Source organism: Berghia stephanieae, chromosome 5 (assembly GCF_034508935.2).
Source record: "Berghia stephanieae isolate SIO BIC M18660-M18661 chromosome 5, UCSD_Bste_1.3, whole genome shotgun sequence".
Taxonomy (NCBI): domain Eukaryota; kingdom Metazoa; phylum Mollusca; class Gastropoda; order Nudibranchia; family Aeolidiidae; genus Berghia; species Berghia stephanieae.
This window is the reverse complement of record NC_088364.1, coordinates 81,143,484-81,168,842: the sequence shown is the minus strand read 5'-3', so window position 1 is coordinate 81,168,842 and position 25,359 is coordinate 81,143,484. Positions and strand designations below refer to the sequence as shown.

At 34.2% G+C, this 25,359-nt stretch overlaps 2 protein-coding genes across 2 annotated transcripts in view; one reads left to right on the top strand and one right to left on the bottom strand.

Moving 5' to 3' along the window:
* The window catches only part of LOC144973697 (uncharacterized), a 6,901-nt gene extending 5,568 nt beyond the window's left edge, over positions 1–1,333 (bottom strand). The window contains exon 1 of the mRNA XM_078916497.1: positions 1,104–1,333. The gene's annotated coding sequence lies outside the window, so the exon portion shown is untranslated. The remainder of the gene's footprint in view (positions 1–1,103) is intronic.
* LOC144973703 (bone morphogenetic protein receptor type-1B-like) overlaps positions 1–15,002 on the top strand; it is a 29,778-nt gene extending 14,776 nt beyond the window's left edge. The window contains exons 4-11 of the mRNA XM_078916517.1: positions 6,095–6,209; positions 7,659–7,797; positions 9,408–9,600; positions 9,918–10,109; positions 10,541–10,646; positions 11,510–11,685; positions 12,888–13,018; positions 14,751–15,002. Coding sequence (XP_078772643.1) covers positions 6,095–6,209; positions 7,659–7,797; positions 9,408–9,600; positions 9,918–10,109; positions 10,541–10,646; positions 11,510–11,685; positions 12,888–13,018; positions 14,751–14,879 — 1,181 coding nt within the window. The 3' untranslated portion in view covers positions 14,880–15,002. The remainder of the gene's footprint in view (positions 1–6,094; positions 6,210–7,658; positions 7,798–9,407; positions 9,601–9,917; positions 10,110–10,540; positions 10,647–11,509; positions 11,686–12,887; positions 13,019–14,750) is intronic.
* The last annotated feature ends 10,357 nt before the right edge of the window (positions 15,003–25,359 follow it).

The window sequence follows — 25,359 nt, the reverse complement described above, 5'->3', positions numbered from 1 at the left end:
CACTTCTTTCTTGTCTGTCTTTTTTTTTAATGTTTACTTTTATTTATTTTTTTCCATCTTTATTTTAAATTTCCTTCAACAATTGAATCGACTATATTCGTTTTATATTAATTTTTTTTAAATTGATTTTTATTTATCTATTATTTATTTTTATACGCGACTTTGGTCTTTTCTATGATAACTTACATCAAACGAAAAAAGAAAATACTTAAGAAGAAAACAAAGTGATATGATATATATTTTCTTCAAGATACGTGTTTAGAGATATAAAATTGATAATTTTCAGTTTTATCGATTCAAATCATCAAAATTAAAACCCTCCCAAAACAAAAACAAAAAAATGATGAATATGAGATTTTATGAAAGGAATTTTCTTCTTATAAATCAAGTCAATAATCATCGTCGATGTATTTATTGGCATTAGATGCCTTTCGCGTCTCGACCGAAAGATCGGGTCGCCTTGGCTGTTTCCAGTATTTCCTGTGTGAGGTGTCTCCAATATTGCCGGTCCTCTGCTTGGGTTCTCAGATTTTCAAGGTCCCCTGCCGTTATGAGACTAATGCTTTGTCCAAGTGTTGTGAGGTTTTTGTTTAGCATCACAGGGAGTGTTGTGCAAGGAGGATTTTTAAAAAAAAGTGCTGTAGAAGATTCATCAAGGAGCTTAAAAGCTGAGACTGAAAAAGAAAAGCTCTGTTTACATTTTATTTTTAAAAATAATATAGATAGACGTGCGGGTGGTTGGATGGGAGCATCACCCTTGAATCATATACCTATGATGTTCGCATGGGTGTACGATCCGATAGTGATGTCGTTTCTTCTTCTCTTTACTAGCCTATCCTGCTTCTTTGGTTTGTGATTGTATTTTTGACAGGGGATATTTTTTTTTTCCTGTAAATCCTCTGCCTGTTTGTTCTTGGTTATTTATAATTTAGCTTATGATATCTTTAGGTTATGATTTTGATTGACATTTGTACTATTTTTGTTAGATTGCTTGTTTTTTTGTTTCAGCGGTCTCTCATATAACCTCAATTGTGTTGGAAGAGACCTAAAGCAACAAACAAAAAAATAATATAGATAGACGTTTTCATATAACATTGTATTACCTGTATGAATATGTCCTTACTAAATTCTATTTTAGAAATCACAACAATGTATCTTAGAAATCACAACAATGTATCTTGTCGAAGAACAACATAGACTATACTTAAAATACAAGCATTTAAGAAGAAGACGTGATCGACTATGACACACACGGGCATTGTCATTGTCATGTCGAATGCCAAACCTTGTCTCTCCTTTTCTCTATCTACTATAGTAATATATTGGATAGTGTACACATTATCCTATTGGCATGGAGTCGTGGCATTGCATAGTCATAGACGGCTAGTGTTGCTGTGTGCTGTGGGGGGGGGGGGGGGGGGGGGATTGAACGGACAATAAGAGGTAAAAGAGGAAGAGGAGTATCTATCCTACAGAAGTAATAGAAGAGACGAAGGGGGTGGGGGGGGGGGGGGGGTGAATGGAGGATGATTAAGGATTGGAACATTGACAAGCGTATTGAACTGATTGAACTGAATTCTATAGATAGTATGCGCTTGGCTAAGAAGCTCATAACATTGCCATCCGGAAGTATAACGGACCAACACACAAAACTGTCTGTATCCATGAACGTTTATAGTCAGGTTAATACAGTTCAGTGAGGATTACTCGTAAACGCGGATGGCAAAAAATAATAACAAAGACCGTGCGCGATTGGTGGGTGACCTTTTTTTTTTGGTGTCATCGACGCCGCAGCCATTAGAAATATTGTCGCTTGTAATTAATGTGTTAATGTGGCATGAGGATTGTACTTGTACGCCTCGCCCGCCGTATTACAGATTTGTCTGTAATGAATCCTTGTCCTTCCCTGCCCATACTGTCGTACTCTGGAAAAACACGTATTTAAAAATTTGGCCAGAAAACACGTCCTTCGAATATCGATCGATTTAAATGACTCTCATCTTGGCAAAAAAAACCTCTCAAACCCGGCGGGACTTCGGCGAAGTCCCGGGTTTGAGAGTTTTTGCCAAGATGAGAGTCATTTAAATCGATCGATATTTGAAGGACGGAGTTTTCTGGCCAAATGTTTAAATACGTGTTTTTCCAGAGTACGGAAATTAACTGGTCAATTTGATATCAAAACGTATTTTGTCTCTTGAGTGGGGAAAAAAAAAGGCAAGACTGAAAGGCGCTTAACATTATAACAATAGCATTTAGAAGAACCAAGCTTGTCTGGTTCAGATTAGAAGCCTGAACGACTTTCCTCAAGTACCTACGTGTATTACGGGAATGCGTTGGTCACCGATTCTGTTTCCCTTAGTCGTGTCATGTCCAACACAGCGAATACTATTTTAAGGACAATTATTTTAGACGTAAACATAAAGGGGTTTCTTCTACGTGTACAAAATTCACTCAGAACTCACACCAACTCAAGCGGACGTTTGGATGTTATTATTATTATTATTATTATTATTAGTAGTAGTAGTAGTAGTAGTAGTAGTAGTAGTAGTAGTAGTAGTAGCAGCAGCAGCGTTCGGCTACACTTCTATGTTCAAGGTATCAATCCAGGTTCGGAAGTTATCATCACATTTGTTGATGGTTTCAAATCCCCCTTCCAGTTTTGTCTGGGCAATCTAGTATGAGGTGGTTTGCATCTTGTGGTGCAAAAATGGATGATAAACCTGTGTTTTTGCGTCCTTTGAATTGCGTTATTAGTTGCTTGACTGACTTGTTTATTAAATTTAATTAATTAATTTCCCTTTTTTACTTACATAATCATTTCTTCATTTTAGTCATATCGTGTTTAATTACTTAAACAGCTAACCATCAAGCCCCATGCAACTATCGTCTATTGTAGCTTTTAATAACTCAAAGACCCACCGTTTAAAATCTGCTTTTTCATAGATCCTTTTTAGAAAGCGAAGCGAAAATTACTATATTAAAGAAAAAGAATAGATTGCCTTACGCAGATAATAATATATCGTTGAAGAAAACAATACATAGATCAAATCTTGCTATTGCATTCAATTCACAACGAGACTGGAGAAGCTTTTTGTTTTGGAGTAAAGTAACTTGTTCATATATATTTTCCATTGGATATTATGCACGTGTGTGTGTTTATGTATGTGTGTGAGAGATAGAAAGAGAGAGAGAGAGAGAGAGAGAGAGAGAGAGAGAGAGAGAGAGAGAGAGAGAGAGAGAGAGAGAGAGAGAGAGAGAGTGTGTGTGTGTGTATGCGTGTGTGTGTGTGTTTGTCGCCTCGTTACCACTCTATCACGAATATGATTATTTTGTTACCGTTCGTTTCTTTGCTTTTCTCATAGTCTACAACAATGGTGCACTTTCTTAATGAGCTCCTGGTAAACACGACACAATAAACCCACTCGACGGCTTGCAAGTGGTGCTCAACAGTTAGAACAAGCTTCAGACATCATTGTCTAATACTGTCGGAATTCATAGTCGTAATATATTTTATAACACTATCTCCTATATGCAGACATAATACATGTATATCGAAAACTGGTTGAAAATTGAGCTTTTATATAGAGCAATATCCACTCAACGTGCTCAAGGCGCTTTACAATTGGTCCCTGGCCAACAGTAACATTTAACATGTAGGGCGGGACATGATGCCTGTTAGGCGATATTACAATTTTGTTTTTGGGCATAAACAACGCTGTTAAAAGCCATGTACTCATTTTACACCTGAGTACGGTGAGAGAATGTGAATAGAGAGCCTTTTCCAAGGACTCAACTATGCGCCGAGTGAGGCTCGAACCCAGGACCTTCCTGTCAGAAAGCGATTGTCATAACACAAGACCGCATAGCCGCAAGCTAGGTGACTTATTAGGTCGTTGTTTCCCGCGTTGCAAGTCTTGGTTTAGTTATCAACACCGTAACGATTGAACTATAAAGAGTGCGGTGTCCACAGAGGACCAAATTAATGTAAACAGAGGTGTCAAATCGGGCCGGCACCATGCTTTGTGTGTGTGAAGAGTCTACTCCAACGATAATGGGTGATTGGAACAACAGTGGACATGACATACAAGAGGCGAGATCACATTGATTGATAACGTTTAGTATTGGGGCTGTTGTGATTGGTCGTGGTCGGTTGTTGTTATAACGTGGTCGTCAAGTGCTTGTTTGTACAAAAACTGTCTGCCTGCATGTCTATCAAAAATGTCTTGTCTCTCTGTCGACCTATCTATCTATCTATCTATCTATCTATCTATCTATCTATCTATCTATCTATCTATCTATCTATCTATCTATCTATCTGTCTATCTGTCTGTCTGTCTGTCTGTCTGTCTGTCTGTCTTTCTATTTGTCTCTCTTCAACTATTTGTTTGTTTCCTCTCTTTGTTTGTCATTTCTTTTTGTTCTCTTATCAAATATATATAGAAACGTAATAATTTGTTTAATCAAGGAATCTTTCTTCCCATTATCCACATAATCTCCTTTCCATCCGCCAACAAAGATGACGTGAAAATGTCCATTGTGTCAATATTATTTCTGTCCGTCAAGCACGTTTCCAACCGTCAACCGTTATTTTATCCTTTTATCTTATTTTTGCTGCTTTTTTATTTTTTGTTTTAAAATCTTGTTTTGTTTTGTTTGTTTGTTTTGTGCTCCATTTTTGTTCACCACTTAATTAACGCCACAACATTTTACTGCTGTAGGGTGTCCAACAAATAGATTTGCTGAGCAATGAAATGATGGCTTCATTTTAGAAACGAAAGTTGCATCACTTTTCCCATAGATGAGCCTCATGTCATAATTTTTTTTTTAATGACTAAATGTTTAAGGGGTCCCGTTTTTAAAAATCTCCATGTACACCTAGCAGTGATTGAGTAGTTGGTTCTGTTAGATATGGCAGAAGGTACTTTGCGATAGACTAGCATCCTATCCTAAGGGTAGCAAGATAAACGCCATGGACTTAATGGCTGTGATGAACTTTTTTTTTTAAGGCTATATTTTTAACGTGGAGTTAACCTTTTTTGAATAAGCAAATCCCACAGATTTCGTTTGGATCTCCCTCCAACATTTGGACCTCGTGTTGTAGAATTGGTGCACCACAATATCTTCATCATTCATGTTCCATAATGTATGTTGTTAGACTATAATACCTTCAACTTTTTTATGATTTGTTTTTCCAACTGCATTCTGTCACGTTTTGGGGTCACAATCCATAGAAGTAGTGGGTCACAATCCATAGAAGTAGTGGGTCACAACCATAGAAGTAGTGGGTCACAATCCATAGAAACTAGTGGGTCACAATCCATAGAAAGTAGTGGGTCACAATCCATAGAAAGTAGTGGGTCACAATCCATAGAAAGTAGTGGGTCACAATCCATAGAAGTAGTGGGTCACAACCATAGAAGTAGTGGGTCACAACCATAGAAGTAGTGGGTCACAATCCATAGAAACTAGTGGGTCACAATCCATAGAAAGTAGTGGGTCACAATCCATAGAAGTAGTGGGTCACATTCCATAGAAGTAGTGGGTCACAATCCATAGAAAGTAGTGGGTCACAATCCATAGAAAGTAGTGGGTCACAATCCATAGAAGTAGTGGGTCACAATCCATAGAAGTAGTGGGTCACAATCCATAGAAAGTAGTGGGTCACAATCCATAGAAGTAGTGGGTCACAATCCATAGAAAGTAGTCGGTCACAATCCATAAAAGTAGTGGGTCACAATCCATAGAAGTAGTGGGTCACAATCCATAGAAGTAGTGGGTCACAATCCATAGAAACTAGTGGGTCACAATCCATAGAAAGTAGTGGGTCACAATCCATAGAAGTAGTGGGTCACAATCCATAGAAAGTAGTGGGTCACAATCCATAGAAAGTAGTGGGTCACAATCCATAGAAAGTAGTGGGTCACAATCCATAGAAGTAGTGGGTCACAATCCATAGAAGTAGTGGGTCACATTCCATAGAAGTAGTGGGTCACAATCCATAGAAATAGTGGGTCACAATCCATAGAAATAGTGGGTCATAGTCTTGTTATAACACAGCAGCTTTGTTATCTCTTTTTTTTTTGTCTTCCTCCAGAATTTACCAAGCCAGAGAAACCTTCAGAAAACAACATTAAGAATGTGGCCATCATCACGTCCATCACAGCTGTGTTGGTTTTTTGTTTCCTTGGACTTGGCTACGTCTGTTTCAGGTCAGTTCCACTCTAACAACTTCCGGGTGGGTTTTCCCGACCTCCCATAGTGGGCAGGAGGTACTTGTGTCTTCTATCCTCCTATATCTGATTTCCAATTGCTTTCTGTCTTTGTCCTGGAATGAGATTACTTAGTTTTGTCATGGACCTGGCCTAATACCCTGGCTGGGAGGGAAACAGTCGAAAGTATAGTTATAGTTTTGGGAGATGATTTTTTTTTTTGTCCTTGTAAATCATCTCTCTGTAATGTTTATTTTTATTTTTAACATATGATTTGTAAACATTTGAGTGTGTTCCTCTTAGTGGGAACCTGTGCTTGTGTCTGGATGAGACATTTAGGTGGCCTTAAACTAAGTACACTGATAGTGTGCTCTTGGAATCTACATCTGTCCCCTTTTAAAACTAATTCCCCTTTGTCTTACCTTTTCTTGGGTGCTTTAATTGTAATTCTAGAACTTTTTACTATCCAATTTTCTTCCTTTTCACTGGTGCTGAAATGACCCCAATGTGTTGCAAGAGCTGTAAAACCCTTAAAAACAAAACAAACAAAACTGCTCTAACAATGTATTTTGAGATGTAGGAAAATAGATTACATTTTAATCATTTAATCCCTTATTCATACACTTTGAAGAGCATTGAACAAGATTATTAGTTTAAAAATAAAAATATGCCACAGAAAAACACGTTTAAAAATAACAGTAATTTGCAGAGCACAATGTCGATCAATAATCTGAATCCTTTACTCATTCTTGCAAAGAATTAATACCGCTCACATTCTCTCACACGAGCTTTATGGAGGGTGTTAAGAAAGGTCTTGGATGGCAATATATTTTAACAGTAACTGGAGTGAACTCAAGTACTTTCTGATCATAAAGGATTACATAAGTAATTTTGACTTAACAACCTGTTCATCGAATTAAATATCTTTTATCACATTTCATATTTGTTTTGTTAATAGATTTGAATAAGTTTAATTAAAAAAAAAAAATATATATTGGCTAATTTATGGAAACCATTATATTATTTAGTATTAACCTGCCTTTGAGCTTTTATGGAGCGCTTTTAAATGTGCCCAAAGTGCTTTACAAGTGCTTTTGTCCAACAGCAACATTTAACATTTAGGACGGGACATGACGTCTGTTAGGCGATGTTACAATTTTTTTTTCTCGGACAGAGACAACACTGTAAACTGCCAGGTATTCATTTTATACCTGAGTACTGTGAGAAAAAGTGAGTAAAGAGTCTTTTCCAAGGACTCAACTGTGAGCAGAGCACGAGGCTCGAACCCAGGACCTTCTAATCCGAAAGCGAGTGTCATGCCACTAGACCACATAGCCGCATAATCTGCATATACAGTGGTGCGACGACAATGTTTAAATTCTTGCACGTGAATAGGCCATTCTAATTTAGGACACTGATCATAAATAAAATTTTTATTTAACTTCTTAGGTACAGGATGAAGAGAATGCGAAATAAAAGCTTGCTGGTGGATGGGGAACACGAAACGTTCATTTCCTCTGGCCAAACTCTGCATCAGTTGATTGACATCTCAGAAAGTTCTGGAAGTGGTTCCGGCCTGCCGCTTATTGTGAGGATGCTAATTTTTAATTTAGAATTCTTTAACTCACTCAACCCTAACACCAACTACATCCTTGCGGGTGGTTGGATGGGAGCATCACCCTTGAATCATATACCTATGATGTTCGCAAGGGTATACGATCCGATAGTGATGTCGTTTCTTCTTCTCTTTACTAGCCTATCCTGCTTCTTTGGTTTGTGATTGTTTTTTTGACAGGGGATATTTTTTTTCTGTGAATCTTCTGCCTGTTTGTTCTTGGTTATTTATAATTTAGCTTATGATATCTTTAGGTTATGATTTTGATTTACATTTGTACTATTTTTGTTAGATTGCTTGTTTTTTTGTTTCAGCGGTCTCTCATATAACCTCAATTGTGTTGGAAGAGACCTAAAGCAACAAACAAACAAACAAACAAACCAACTATATCCTTAGTTTACCTGGGGTTACTTTTACCCCATGCCCATTTATTACATTTTTCTGAGACACATTATTGGCGTATCTAGTATCAAAGCTAATATTTTTAGTTTTTCCATGTTGATGAAATGGTTGTCGAATAAAACTATTTATGCACATGCTTATTTTTGATATATTTTTTCCAATTTTGAAAAGTAGCAAAATATCTAGGATTGAGTGAGTTAATACAAATTTTTAAAATATGTTTTGTTATTCCTAACAGTTGCTTGACTCTGAAAGTAGTAAGGATATTTGGAAGCCGTTGAATAACCTGGCCTGCTAAGCTAAGATCAGCTCCTGAGAGGACAATGAAAAACAAAAAGAACAAAACTTTAGTATTTATATAGTGCGATATCCACGTCACTTGCTCAAAGCACTTTACAAGGGGTCCCTTTGCCAACACTTAAAGTGTAGGACGAGACATGACGCCTGTTAGGCAATAGTACAATTATGTTATTTTCAAACATCAGGTACTCATTTGACACCCGAGTATGGCAAGAGAATGTGAGTAAAGAGCCTTTTCCAAGGACTCAACCATGCATCACTCAGGGTGGGACTCGAACCCTGTACCTTCCGATCCGAAGACAAGTGTCATACCACAATACTATAGAGCTGCATAATGAACACAGTATTGCAATGTAATTAATTTAAATTGAGGCTTTTCCAATTTTTCTTTTCTTGTTTCAGTTTCATTGATTTGTTATTGTTAACTTTATATAAGTTTAAAATTTGTTTGTTTGTTTGCTTTTGTTTTATTTTATTTTTTTGTTTTAAATGTCAAACTTAATTTGTACATTTCAAGAAAATGTGAAGTTTAATTGAAAACCAATTTAAATATAATGAGAACGGTTACTTCATTGAAAAGATATTTTCAAACAGTTAACAGATAAGTAGGAGTGAAATATCTGTTCAATGTTATAGTTACGCATCATATAACGTTATAACAAGTGTAACTAAATGACAAATTGCCATGTTTATGGACAATAAAGATATATTATTATTATTATTATTATTATTATTATTATTATTATTATTATTATTATTATTAAGATTTTTTTTGGCAAGAGGATTCAATTTAATCTTTAAAACGAAAAATTAAAGGGCAAATAAATTAAGTAATGACTTGTCCAGGAATTTTAACCACCCCTCTCTTTCCACTCCTTCAGGTTCAGAGAACCATTGCCAAACAGATCAGTCTGGTTCGAAGTATTGGCAAAGGCCGTTTTGGAGAGGTGTGGAAGGGAAAATTCCGTGGTGAAAATGTTGCTGTGAAGATATTCTTTACCACAGAGGAACAGAGCTGGTTCAGAGAGACTGAACTTTATCAGACAGTTTTATTGAGGCATGATAACATTTTAGGTGAGTGTGTTTATGTAAAATGGTTTTGGTCTTTGTGAGTTTACATAGTTATCATTATCTGTATTGTCATCATTATCATACATCATCATTATTATCATCATCATCATCATCATCATCATCATCATCATCATCATCATCATCATCATCATCATCATTATTATTATTATTATTATCATTATCAAACGGAGATAAGAGTGACACAAGCCATCAGCTTGTTCTATCCAATTATATCATAGATTAATGTTTGCGGTTTTATACAATGCAACAGCTGGCATGATTCATTCACAATCAACTCATATTTGATGAAATGCTTTCAGGCTTCATAGCAGCTGACATCAATGGCACAGGGTCCTGGACCCAGTTGTTCCTCATCATGGACTATCATGAAAACGGCTCCCTCTATGACTACCTGCGACGACACGCTCTGGACACCACTGAAATGTTGACCCTTGCCCACACAGCTGCTTGTGGGATCTCCCATCTTCACGTTGAAATTTTTGGTACAAAAGGTAAGTGGTTTTATTATTAGTGTTGTGTCATGCTAAAGTTCCTGTCCTTTAAACTCAGAACAAAGTGAGAAAAAAGGTAAAGATTGTGAATATGTTGACAACATTATAGTATACAGTGGAGTTCTGATAAAAATTGAACTTTTATATAGCGCAATATCCACTAAACGTGCTTAAAATACTTTACAAGGGATCCCTAGCCAACAGCAACATTTAAGATGTAGGACAGGACAGGACTTTTTGACAAAAGAGCTATTTATTCTTAGAGAAGCTTGCTATTCACAGTTTATTTCACAGCTATAAGTGGCAGATTATTCAAATTTTGAAAAAAATGTTTCTTCGGGTTCTTTTCCTGGGTAAAGGTGAAATTGTTATAAAATTTGTTATAGTTTTATCATTTTCTTCCCCTTCCTTTCCTTCTTTTTCATCAATAGGCAAACCCGCCATTGCACACAGAGATGTTAAGTCTAAAAACATTTTGGTCAAAAAGAACGGTACTTGCTGCATTGCTGATCTGGGACTGGCTGTTCGTTACATCAGGTAATGATAGATCCCTATGACAGTAAAGTCATAGTGTAAGACTGTAAATGTTGTAAGTGACCAATTGTCTCCAACTGGTATTATGGCAGAATAGTTTAGATGATGAAAAATTAATGTTTAGCCAGAAATATGAAACTTATGTTGAAATAACTTGTTTTATTGTTGAGAAAGAATATTGTTTCTAGAAGAGAGAGAGAGAGAGAGAGAGAGAGAGAGAGAGAGAGAGAGAGAGAGAGAGAGAGAGAGAGAGAGAGAGAGAGAGAGAGAGGGAGAGAGAGAGAGAGAGGGAGAAGAGAGAGAGAGAGAGGGGGTGGGGGGAGAGAGAGTGTGTGTGTGTGTGTTTTCACAGTTCTAATCCTTTCAAGGGTTAAATTACGTTTCTGCCACACGAATCGCCCAACTATAATATGAGATCAAGACCACTGGTAATGTGAGCATTGTTTAGACATAGGTTAAGATCCTTTGGTTGACTCTAAATATTCACTCTTGCTTTTCAAGGAAAATGGGACATGATATCATGGGGCTTTGGTGGTAATTTTATTGTGCTTTAGAAAATACTATCTTTATGTGCTGGTAAATGTAATGTTTCTCCACAAGTACAAATGATCCATAGCATCCATAACATTTTAAATTTTTTTAATGATTATTGATATAATGTTGTATTAAAATTTATAGTTTTCGTTTTTCTTTAGTTTGTCTCTTATCTTTGTATGCATGTCATCGATCTTGTTTGTCCTGAACTGTTTAATATAGATTAGCTGGGAACAGTTTAGATCTAGTTTATATATAAATAAAATTAATGATTATTAGTGTTTGAATAAGTAAGAAAGGACTAATTTGTGTTTTTACTCCTTTATACAAAGTGAGACAAATGACGTTGATATTGCTGCCAATACTCGCTGTGGGACAAAACGCTACATGGCGCCTGAAGTGTTGGAAGAGACACTGAAAAAGAACCACTTTGACTCCTTTAAGCAGGCTGACATCTACTCTTTTGGGCTTGTGTTGTGGGAAATTGCCAGGAGATGTGTGATTGGAGGTATTGTTTCCACCTTTTTTTACTATGTAAATGTCGCTGCTCGAAGCTCGAAGAAATAGATAATAATGTGAAACTGAATGTAAACTTCAATTTAATTACAAAAACATATTAAAGGAACGTTTCGGGTTTCCCCTTTATCAACAAAACAGGATGAATGAAACACCACAGGTGAATGAGATAATGTGGTAGTGGCGTAGTTAAGATGGATAAACAAAACATTGGTTGGCAGGAAATAGTATGCCCCTTTGTAAGGAAGCACGAATTAAAACATCTTAACTACGCCACTACCACATCATCTCATTCATCTGTGGTGTTTTATTCATCCTGGTTTGTTGATAAAGGGGAAACCCGAAACGTTCATTTGATCTGTTTTTGTAATTAAATTGAAGCTTACATTCAATTTTGAGCTTCGAGCAGCAACATTTACCTTACCCTTTTTTAAAATACAAATTTACCAAACAATTTCTTTTTTTTTCTTTCATTTCACCCTCAGCATTATATTCTTTAACCACATGGTTACTTTAAGCATGAACTTTCATTTTTAAATGTATATAGACATTTCTTCAAATGCATTGGACTTGTTTTATTATTGAGTAGACGGTTTAATTATTCTAATAGTCACTCACAAAATGTATGCAACCTCCTCTTTACAGAACATTATATTAAATATATGTTTATTTGAAAGTGTTGTCAATATTTTTTTTTTTCTTTACACTATCAGGGTGTAAATTATGAGGAAAAGCTTAAAGATTCATTATGTCTTTTGTTTGATTTTCATGAGCATCTAGGTTAAAAAAAAAGGTGGTCCTTCTGAGCCATTAGGCCCATTGATTGCACCTCACATCAATCTAAGTCCCTTTAATAGTTACTTTTGACATTTTTCTATTGTTAGGTGTTTTTTATTAGATTTTATGTCTCAAAAACAGTTTTTAGAAAACCAAAAAATACACATTTTCAATTTATCCCATCATTAAATCTATAACAGATAGAGTGATGCAGTTAATGTTATATATGATAGTAAATTTCAAACTAATTACTTATCATATTTCATTAAGATATAACAATAACTTTATGATTAACTTGGTTTTTAAAAATCTTTAATAATAAAAAAAAAAACAAGTATTCAACGCTTGTAAGAAAAACCTCAGTCTCAAGAGAGATAAAAAGTAATTATTGATACCCTCCTTTTGTATATTTTCCAGGTGTTGTTGAAGATGCCCAGCTCCCATATCACGATGTGGTTCACCAAGACCCTAGCATTGACGAAATGCGTAAAGCTATTTGTGTGGAAAAGATTAGACCCACAATACCGACCCATTATCATAATAACGAGGTAAAGAAAGATAAGAATGATATGATGCTCTTTTTTGTATTCAGATCCACGGTTAAAAGATAGGAATGATATGATGCTGTTTTTTGTATTCAGATCCATGGTTAAATGATAAGAATGATATGATGGTCTTTTTGTATTCAGATACACGGTTAAAAGATAAGAATGATATGATGCTCTTTTTTTGTATTCAGATACACGGTTAAAAGATAAGAATGTTATGATACTCTTTTGTATTCAGATACACGGTTAAAAGATAAGAATGATATGGTGCTCTTTTGTATTCAGATCCACGGTTAAAAGATAAGAATGATATGATGCTCTTTTGTATTCAGATCCACGGGTAAAAGATAAGAGTGATATGATGTTCTTTTGTATTCAGATCCACGGTTAAAAGATAAGAATGATATGATGCCCGTTTGTATTCAGATCCACGGTTAAAAGATAAGAATGATATGATGCTCTTTTGTATTCAGATCCACTGTTAAAAGATAAGAATGATATGATGCTCTTTTGTATTCAGATCCACGGGTAAAAGATAAGAATGATATGATGCTCTTTTGTATTCAGATCCACGGTTAAAAGATAAGAATGATATGATGCTCTTTTGTATTCAGATACACGGTTAAAAGATAAGAATGATATGATTCTCTTTTGTATTCAGATACACGGTTAAAAGATAAGAATGATATGATGCTCTTTTTGTATTCAGATACACAGTTAAAAGATAAGAATGATATGATACACGGGTAATCATTTTTTTTTTTTGGAATTGCTAATTGGTACAAGAAGAAACAAAAATCTGATGGAATGGAAATGGAATTAACTTAGTTTGGGTGTGAGATATAATAATAATAATAATAATAATAATAATAATAATAATAATAATAATAATAATAATAATAATAATAATAATAATAATATGACAATAATATTAATAATAATAATAATGATAATAATAATAATAATGATAATAATAATAATAATAATAGTAATAATAATAATAATCATAATAATAATAATAATAATAATAATAATAATAATAATAATAATAATAATAATAATATGTTTATTCTCCATGAAGGCAATTTTTCATTTGGTTACAGCATATAAATAATTTAGGCAAACAGACATAAATGAAACAAAGAGAGATGCTTGACTGATTGAGCTGGCAGGTTCTTGATTGCCCATTCAATGATAATGACTAGAATTAGCTGAAACCAACATGCACTTATTTACAGGTCTGATAACTCAATTTGTTATGGGCTCATTGTTGTAATGGAAGTACTCTCAAACCAACGTAAAATATTGTCCATGAGAAAACCCCAACAAAATCCCCAAAAACCTTGAGCTGTTATATAGAGCAATATCCACGAAACGTGCTCAAAGTACTTTACATTACATCGTTAAATCAAGCCCATAATTGTGTTTATTATTTGACCTGCTAATATGTGCACGTCAGCTGAAAGAAATTGATTTATTAATGTATTATTTATTTATTTACTGAATTTTGTTTTCTTTTTTAACTATTTTTTGGAAATGACTCAAATAAAAGAGTTTATCTCAAAAAGAAATGAATTTATTAATGTATTATTTATTTCTTTAATGAATTTTGTTTTCTTTTGTAAGTATTTTTTTGGTAATGACTCAAATAAAAGAGTTATCTCAAAAAAAAAAAAGAATTTCAAACACAAAAATCTCTCAAAATGGTTGTTTTTTTTCCCTTTTATTCCAGTATATGTCAGCAATGGTCAGACTGATGTCCGAATGCTGGAATCCCAACCCGTCAGGCCGTCTCACGTGTCTCCGTGTCAAGAAAACTTTGAGTAAACTGCTAAAGGCTGTTGATTCCGCTCCCAAATAGATCAAAACTCACGCTTTCCTGCCTCTTCTACCACTGAACGTTTTATCATTTACAAACCACTAAATATTATGGCATTTATTTTATCATATTATATCTTTTTTAATATTTTTTTTTTTTGTCTGTTTGAAATTTTGTTATAATTTGTACAGATTATTTTACCTTTATGTTGAATTTATTCAAATTAATTGATTTTCACTGATTGTGGCTTTTGCCATTTTTATATTTTTCTGTTGGATTCATGGTTTTTATCAGTTTTATCTCACAATAATGGGTAAAGACTACAAATTCATTTTCAGCATCTAAAAATTTGTATATTAATAAAAAGAATGGCAACACTTTAAAAATACTTTTTGGAGGTGAGATTTGTTGTATATGATTTTATTTACCTGGGAGAACTTAGTGTAATAAGACATATCGAAGGAGACATAAGTATTTTTGACAATTATTATTATTATTATTATTATTATTATTATTATTATTATTATTATTATTATTATTATTATTATTATTATTATTATTATTATTATTATTATCATTATCATCATCATCATCATCATCATCATCATCACCATCATCATCACCATTATTATTATTTTATTTTTATTTTTTTTAATTAATGTTTTTAAAAATGGTTTAAACGAAATATTTTGCTTCTTGTTTTTCACAGTAGTTCAGTGTTTTCAATGGATAGCATTTTTATCGTGTCACTCAGGGTTTTATGGACACTCGGTACTTAATCGAATTCAACTGTAGCAGCAGATTTTGTTTATATGAAAGTTGCGAGAAAATGACTATCTTAAGTGACACTGCAATATATAGGTATATATAATTAAACTTTTGCCTCTTTGATTTGTTGACTATTCAGTTAAACTATTCAACAGTATCAAAATTGTTTGAGTAAAGCCATGCATTTTACTTAAATCAAAATCAAAATAAAAAACATAACATATTACCATTTATGTAAAATATGTCTACCTTTTTTGTAAAATAAGCCTTGTTATCAGCTTGTACTTGTAAATATCCATACCATGCTTTATTTTGCCTTCGTACTTACTTGTTACTTAATAGCATACCTTTTAGATCATTTGATTTAAGAGTGTTTTTTGGTGATTTATGTAAGGTTGCCAATTTTCAATATGTTTATAGAATTCTCTATGTTAAAACACCCCCGTATATTTTCCTATCGCCTGCTGAACGGAAAAGAATAAGTACATGACATCTTTTTATTGGAGTTCAGTGCTCGGATAGTGGTCAGTCAATGTGTTCATGTAAAAGTTTAGTAAATTTTTGCCTCGTGAATTGACAACCCTGTTTAAGAATTTTAAAGTTAAATTTTTAGATCGAGAAGAGTGTGTTGGGGGGTGGGGGGAGGGGGAAATGTCGACAACAACAACAATATTAATTTGTCTTGACCATGGGTCTTGGTTTATTCTTATTTCTTATGTATTTCACGATGTCTTTTGTAGTGCTAGACAAAAAATTAGATCATGTCTCTTTTTTTTCTTTCTTGAGAGTTTGTTGTCTTCTTAAGTATGAAATAATTCTTCTTTTCTCTCTATATTTAAAATTTTATTTTTTTTTTTTTGGTAGTAATAGTACACATCTGCGTTTAGTAGTTAAAACCTAAAAATTAGAAAAGTTAAATTGAAGTCATGCGGACTGAAGATTAACAATGAGTTGTAGCTTTAATTGTATTATCGATGTCAAGGCCAGAAACTGGATGCATATAATGGTTTTTAGATGCTCATGCAACTGTCCGATTTCGATATGTAATTTTGTGTGACCTCATTTCATAAATTTAACTTGTTTCTTGCATTTTCTGATTGATAAGCAATATAGTGGCCTTTTTATACCAGAATATACCACCAAGGTGTTTCATTTAATTTTTTTTTTTTTTTTTTCAATTTTTTCAGGTTTCTAGAAAATTGAATATTAATTATGTAATAGAAAATACCACAAACATGATCAAATATGTACTTCCTGAAAAAAATACAGAAAGTTGGGGTGAGATTTATCTTCAAACTTATCTCTATTTCTTTTAAGACTAATTTCATTGATGGCAGATATTATCTTAAAGCTCTTAACCATCACAATTGGCAACTCTCTTGCCATTAATGGTTGAGTCTGGATTGTCTCTCTTCATGAAAAGAGTTTTGAATTTGATAAGAGGGAGGCGATATCGCAACTTTTTAACTGAAAATCGTGAATGGATCTGATGTATATTAGTTTTTGCTTCTGTCTTCCACTATGGCAAAATATGGTTAAACTGCTGATGCTTTGAATTGCCCTCTTTTCTTCATTGTATGTTTTTACTGAAAAACCTTTTTTAAAAAAAGATTTTACAATTGTCCATGTATTTGTGCTATTCTATAATTTCTTTTTTTTTCTTTCTCCCTATGTACATTTTATAATTTGTTTAATTTAATTGCATTTAAGGTTACTAAATACAAGCTTTGAAAATCGCCTTCGTATATTGTATAAAATGTTAAATAGTGATATAGAAATTTATATTATGTATTCAACAAATTTTGTGTCTTCCAATAAAAAAATATACCATTTCATTCAAGCCAAGGTGGAAACCAAGATAACGATTAGATAGCCTAGAACCGGTGAACAAATTATATTATTGCTATAATTTCTTGGAGAAGAATAGAAAAAATCACCTGAATTGAGGCCTTGCCGTTTTCATCATTCTACTTACTTGTCATATGATTCAAACATTCATTGCCAGTTTTCAATTTCTATTTCAATTATGTTTGTTTTTACTTACTTATTCATTATTTTAAAATTTGTTTGTTTTTCCAAAAAACTGCTGATAATCAAAAACCTCCACTTAATTTTGTTGTCTTGTTTAGTGATTAAAAAAAAAAAAAGTAATTTGAATTATTGTGATTTGACTATGCTGTTGTGACGTTGTGAAATTTGCCATATCCCTTATCGTCATCCTCTGATATTCATCAACCAATGACCACACATTTCATCGACATTTTTTTTCTAAACATTTTTGTTGATGATCACGGTTTTAGTTTTATTTGTATGGGAATATTGAAAATTTATTTTTGAAATTTGTTGATATTATTGGTATTTGATCCATCACTATATAATCTTGGTATTGTGGTTCTCTTTGCTAGCACGGTTATGGATCATGATTGACCTTCTGGGTGGGGTTCTTGACCTTCCATAGTGGGCAGGGAGGTACATACTGTGTCTTCTATCCCCCTATATCTGTTTTCCAACTAGCTTTCTATCTTTGTCTTGGAATGAGATTACTTGGTTTTGTCTTGGCCCTGGCTGGGAGGGAAACAGTCAAATGTATAGTTAGAGTTTTGGGAGATGATTTTTTTCCCTTGTAAATCATCTCTCTGTTATGCACTGTATTATGGTTTCTTTGTATTAGATATGATTTGTAAAACATTTGAGTGTATTCCTCTTAGTGGGGACCTGTGCTTGTGTCTGGATGAGACTTTTAGATGATCTCAAACTAGGTACTTTGATAATATGCTCTTGGAATTTACATCTGTTCCCTATTTGAACCAATTCCCCTTTGTCTTGCCTTTTCTTGGGTGCTCTAATTGTAATTCTAGAACTTTTTACTATCCCATTTTCTTCCTTTTTTACTGGCGCTGATATGACCTAAATGTGTTGCAAGCGCTGTAAAACCGGTTTGTATTTTATTGAGTTTGTGTTACATGGGTGCCTGTTCTACAGAAAAAGATCGTTACTTCCGAAGATCACTACAACCGACTTCGCTACAAGTGGAGTGAACTGTTATGGATCATGATTAACCTTGTTTTGGATCACAACCACAGCCAGTCATCAATAACTCGTTTCATTTGTCCACGTTTGTCATTCATTCCCATTGCTCCAAAATTAAAAATTAAAAAAATAAAAGGTAAATAAAAAATTGTAACCACAACAGAAGTGTTTTAATTTTCTACTATTTCTACACAAAATTTTATGATATGAAATGGTGTATTGTAAGAGAAAATAGAAAAATAATCAATATTATGTTTGTCAGTGTTCAAATAGGATAAAAACTTGTCTATATGTCCTTTAAAATGTTAATAAGAAAGTTATCGAGTCTTTGAAATTAAAAAAAAAATCATTAAAAAATATCTGTATTTAAATGTTTTGTATTTGTCTTTTTTTTTTTGGAAGGGAAATAAGAGAATGTTACAAAGCTATTTAAACTTCTGTCATAAGCAATATTGATAAAACTGTTATATTTGTGAATAATGTACAGTCATTATTATTTTATCTTTCTGAAATTATATGAAGTCTTTGAAATATCTTCAAACAAACGATTCATTTCTGAACCTGCGTTCATTGTATTCTAGAATGATGTACTATCATAATCAATTTAATACAAAGCAATATTATTTAGGTGTTTTGAACATAGTAGGCGAGTTCAATTTGGATGGTTCAAGTCTCTTAAAAATTGGGAAATGTCCCTATCCTCTGGCCAGGGAGATTTTATTTAAAAGGGGCCAGTCTGGGGTTCTTATATTATATATTCTCCTTAATCAACGACCCCCCTATCATGTGGTTTTCTGACCTTGTACTGGAATAAGACTGTGTGGCTATGTGGTCTTGTGGTATGACACTCACTTTCGGATCAGAAGGTCCTGGGTTCGAGCCTCGCTCGGCGCATAGTTGAGTCCTTGGAAAAGACTCTTTACTCACATTCTCTCACCGTACTCAGGTGTAAAATGAGCACCTGGCCGTTGACAGCATTGCCTCTGTCAGAAAAAATTAGTATCCCTAACAGGCGTCATCATGCCCCATCCTTCATGTTAAGTGTTGCTGTTGGTCAGGGACACCTTGTAAAGCGCTTTGAGCACGTTCAATGGATATTGCGCTATATAAAAGCTCAATTTAATTAAGTTTCAAGACTGTAGTAAAACTATTGGCATTTGCACAAGACTCCCATGCTTGGCTTTTAAAATAGAATTCTGATTTCCCTTAATAATAATAATAATAATGCTGAAAACTTATATAGCGCTATAACTCCGAGACACCAGACTCTAAGCGCTTAAATTACAAATTACTTTGGCTGAAACATACTCATTTACACACACACAAGCACACACACATACACACACACACACACAACACAACACACAACACAAACCAAACCTATCTTGCTTCTCATACCATCTACTATAATCGAACTCACCCCTTTGTAAACCTACCCATCTTTTTCCTCAAGTCCTTTTAATTGTACATCTAGAATGTTTTACTTATACTATCCAATTTTCTTCCTTTTTACTGGCACTGATATGACCTAAATGTGTTGCGAGCGCCGTAAAACCCTTAAAAACAAAAACATTAAACCCACACATCACTCTTATCTGTCTTTGTTCTCCATGTTGGGCTGAGTTTTTTTTTTTGTCTCACTTGAAAGCACAAGTAAACTTAAAACCTAATACTTTTAAAAGTGCCATTCTTTTCCTTTGTACTGGCACCAAACAGGCCCAATAGTATCACCATAATACCATTAGATTCTGTAACAAATTTGTCCACTAGTCATATATTTTTCCTGGGTGGGGTTCCTGACCTCCCATAGTGGGCAGGGAGGATCTTACTGCGTCTTCTATCCCCCCAATATCTGTTTTCCAACTTGCTTTCTGTCTTTGTCTTGGAATGAGATTACTTGGTTTTGTCCTGGTCCTGGCCAGATACCCTGGCTGAGAGAGAAACAGTCGAATGTATAGTTAGTTTTGGGAGATGATATTTTTTTCCTTGTAAATCATCTCTCTGTTATGTAATGTATTATGCTTTGTTTACATATTATATAGGATTTGTAAACTTTTGAATGTATTCCTCTTAGTAGGGACCTGTGCTTGTGTCTGGATGAGATTTTTAGGTGATCACACAAAGTACTTTGATAGTGTACTCTTGGAATCTACATCTGTTTCCTATTTGAACCAATTCCCCTTTGTCTTACCTTTTCTTGGGTGCTTTAATTGTCATTCTAGAACTCTTTACTATCCCATTTTCTTCCTTTTTACTGGCACTGATATGACCTTAATGTGTTGCAAGCGCCGTAAAATCCTCAAAAACAAACAAAAACAAGCGCGGTAAAACCCTTAAAAACAAGCAAATGCTTCATAGTATAATATATATCTTGAAATCCTTGAAGTGTCCTATCATTTTCCTTTTCCCAAACTCAGATGACCTTAAACAACAATGTTCTATAGTTAATGTTAAGTGAAGAAATTGATTGTGTAATTGTCAAAACATCTAATAATTGTGTATTTTTCTAAATAGGTGTCAGTGCATGACATAATCAGTCAGAGGGTCAAAATTGTGGATTTGCATTTTTTTTGAAAGAATGTTCACCAGAGCATTTTAATCTTTATTTGAAGTAAATCGGGTGATTTTTCATGAAGTTATGGTCAGATGTATGGGAAAGGTATCCAGCAATTTTTCTCAAATGTCATAGTTTTTTCAGCTTGACTAGCTGTAAAAAATATTTAGAAGTGAAATTAAGCTTTGCTATTTCCCGAAGATGTACAAAAAGGGTTGATTTAATCATTTATGACAAAAACTCGTTTTTGATTAAAAAATTGACCTTCTAATTACACTTGGCAATGTCTCAGTTCAAACCTTTTCACTATCCGACTGATTATGTCATTCGTTGTAAAATATGGTATGCTGAGTTCCGATTTAATCTTAAAAATAGCGGGTGGTTGGATGGGAGCATCACCCTTGAATCATATACCTATGATGTTCGCATGGGCGTACGATCCGATAGTGATGTCGTTTCTTCTTCTCTTTACTAGCCTATCCTGCTTCTTTGGTTTGTGATTGTATTTTTGACAGGGGATATTTTTTTTTCCTGTAAATCTTCTGCCTGTTTGTTCTTGGTTATTTATAATTTAGCTTATGATATCTTTAGGTTATGATTTTGATTGACATTTGTACTATTTTTGTTAGATTGCTTGTTTTTTTTGTTTCAGCGGTCTCTCATATAACCTCAATTGTGTTGGAAGAGACCTAAAGCAACAAACAAAAAAAAAAAAATCTTAAAATAGTGTTAATATGTCGTTTGGATGATATGTCAAATTTTTATCTTGTATCCGTGAATCAAAGTAATTATACTGTGACATTTGTTTGTAAAGATATTATATCATAATGAATATTGTAAAATTTAAAGTACAGTGTAACAATAAACTAATTCAATGGAGAAAAAAATGTATTTCCCTATTTTTTTGATGTGGATTGTTTTAGTTCCAAGTTTAGCAACTGGGTTGGGGGGGGGGGGGGGGGGGGGAAACATTTGTCTGTTTCATCGTCTCCACCTACTTGTCTACTTAAGAGTGGTCAGTAGAAAATTACTTTGCGATAGACTATTGTCCGACTCAAAGGGTAACTAGCAGTTACTGCTGTCTGTTTAACGCTATAGAACCCAGCATTATAGTGAGGGACATCGTGGATCTGTGCGGCTATGTGGTCTTGTGGTGTGAGACTCGCTTTCGGATCGGAAAGTCCTGGGTTCGAGCCTCGCTCGGCGCACAGTTGAGTCCCTGGAAAAGGCTCTTTACTCACATTCTCTTACTGTACTCAGGTGTAAAATGAGTACCAGCCCGTTAACAGCGTTGTCTCTGTCCGAAAAAAAAAAGTAATATTGTCTAACAGGCGTCATGTTCCGTCCTACATGTTAAATGTTGCTGTTGGTCAGGGACCCCTTGTAAAGCGCTTTTAGTAGATATTGCGCTATATAAAAGCTCAATTCAATTTAAGAAGTACGCATAATATTCTCCATCACAACAATATTAAAACAAGCCCATAATAGCGTTTGGTTGTCAGACCTGCAATTGAGTGCACGTTGTATCGAATAAATTGTGCACGATTATTGTCATTTTGTAATTCTTAAAACCCCATCCCTTCATAAATAGATCGTAAAGAAGTTTCAAAGTTTATTCAATGTTAGGCTTTCGCCAATAAATCACACAATTTGATAACATACATGAAAGTGGAAAAAACATGGTAAATGGAACCAAAAATAAACTGATACCATTAATAACCACAAAAATACAACAATCGTAAAATCACCAATACGTGCAATAATAATAATAATAATAATAATAATAATAATAATAATAATAATAATAATAATAATAATAATATATAATAATAATAATAATAATAATAATAATAATAATAATGATAATAACAATAATAATAATGACAATAATAATAATAATAATAATAATAATAATAATAATAATAATAATAATAATAATAATAATAATAATAATAATAATATAAACAATAGAAGAAAAACAACAAAATAAATAAATAAACGAATCAATCCTAAACTCAATATATATTATCATATTATCGTAATCCGCATTACTGCAGTTATTTATACAAATGAAAATTTTAATTCCATTAATGTTTTTTTTTTTTAACATAAAGATGTTTTATTTACTCCAAATGACAACGATATTAAATCAAGACCACAATTGTGACCCATCGTCTCAATACGTATTATGTCGGAACGAACCAGATGCTTAAAAGCCGAATTAAATGTTAAACTGGTCAAAAATATTAATTGTTGGCATTAGCACCCTAAAATATGGTATTCATTCTCCTCAAAAAAACATACAAACTCAACACAAGTCTGATATTTCTTGGCCATAAATTCAATTTTCAACATCTTAACCAACCCGACTTAATACCGTTTTGAGCCGAAAGGTCACAATTGCTTTCGGTTATCAAGCCTCCAAATGATTCTTGTGCGGCTATGTGGTCTAGTGACATTCGCTTTCGGATCGGAAGGTCCTGGGTTCGAGCCTCGCGCTTGGCGCACATTCTCTCGCCCTACTCAGGTGTAAAACTGAGTACCTGGCCGGTAACAGCGTTGTCTTTGTTCGAAAACGTGTAATATCGCCTAACAGGAGTCATGTCCCGTCCTACATGTTAAATGTTGTTGTTGACCAGGGACCCCTTGTAAAGCGCGTTGAGCACATTTAGTGGATACTGCGCTATCTAAAGCTCAATTATTTTTTTTTGGTAAAGCTCAATTCTATCTAGATATAAAGCATTTTAAGAGGCCAGCTTAACCAAATTACAATTTTATTTGTTATTGTTGGACGCCGAGAGAAGTGCTAGATAGTGTGACATTGTGCAAATGTCACCTAATTTCCTGTTTATAAACGAATTGTGTGCAAATAAATAGTCCGCGGGAGAAACTGCGAATCTGTAATGTTTGTGTAGGAAAACATCGCAACCGACGTGTACATATATGCAGGTCTGACATCCGAAAGCAATTATGGTCCTAGTTTAACGCTGTAATGGACACATTTTTGTGTCTTTCTTTTCTTTTCTTTTTTTTTTGTTGTTGTTTTTGTTTGAGATTTCCATGACAGCAATGATCCCAGGTACTCATTTTACACCTGAGTACGGTGAGAGAATGTTCGTAAAGAGCCTTCTCCAAGGACTCAACTATGCGCCGAGCGAGGCTCGAACCCAGGACCTTCCGATCCGAAAGCGAGTGTCATCCCACTAGACCACATAGCCACACCTATGCACAACTCCCATTCCTTATCATTTTAATATCTCAACGCATAATATTACGAACAAGCAGTAATGAAATGAGGGATTTAACTCATTCAACGCTAACACCGACTATATCCGTAGTTTACCCAGGTTACTTTCACCCCATGCCTATTTCTTACATTTTTCTGAGATGAATTATAGGCGTAGTATCAAAGCTAATGTTTTAAGTTTTTGCATGTTAATGAAAGTTGAATAAAACTATCTATGAATGTATATGCTCATTTTTAATACATTTTTTTCTTCAATTTTGAAAAGTAGCAAAAATATCTAGGATCCAGTGAGTTAACAAACTCATGTTAATGTTTTGGTACTTTGGTCAAGCCTGAAGAAACGATAAGCTGGAGTTTTCAAACACTGACAAATTATTGTGCGGCTATGTGGTCAGGTGGATGACACTCGCATTCGGACCGGGAAGTCCAGGGTTCGAGTCCCTCTCTGAGCGATGCATGGTTGAGTCCTTGGAATAGGCTATCAACTCACATTCTCTAATCGTACTCAGGTGTAATGTAAAATGAGTACCCGGCCTTTTAACAGCGTTGTCTTTGTCCGGAAAGAAAATGTATTGTCGCCTTATATGCGTCGTTCGGCGTCCCGATAATTCAGTTGGTGAAATGATATTAAGAGATATCGAACATAAGAAGGGGGTGTGTATTGGAGGAAAGAATGTAACAAATCTGAGGTATGCAGATGATACGGTTCTACTGGCAGAATCTGAACATGAACTACAAGAATTACTGGATGTTGTAGTCAGGAGTAGTGAAAATATGGGACTGGAACTGAATATATCTAAAACAGAATGCATGACGGTATCTAAAAATAATAACCCACCAGCCTGTGTAATAACAAGCAGAGGACAAACAATACAACAAGTTGAATGTTTCAAATATTTAGGCTTCAATGTAACATCCAATGG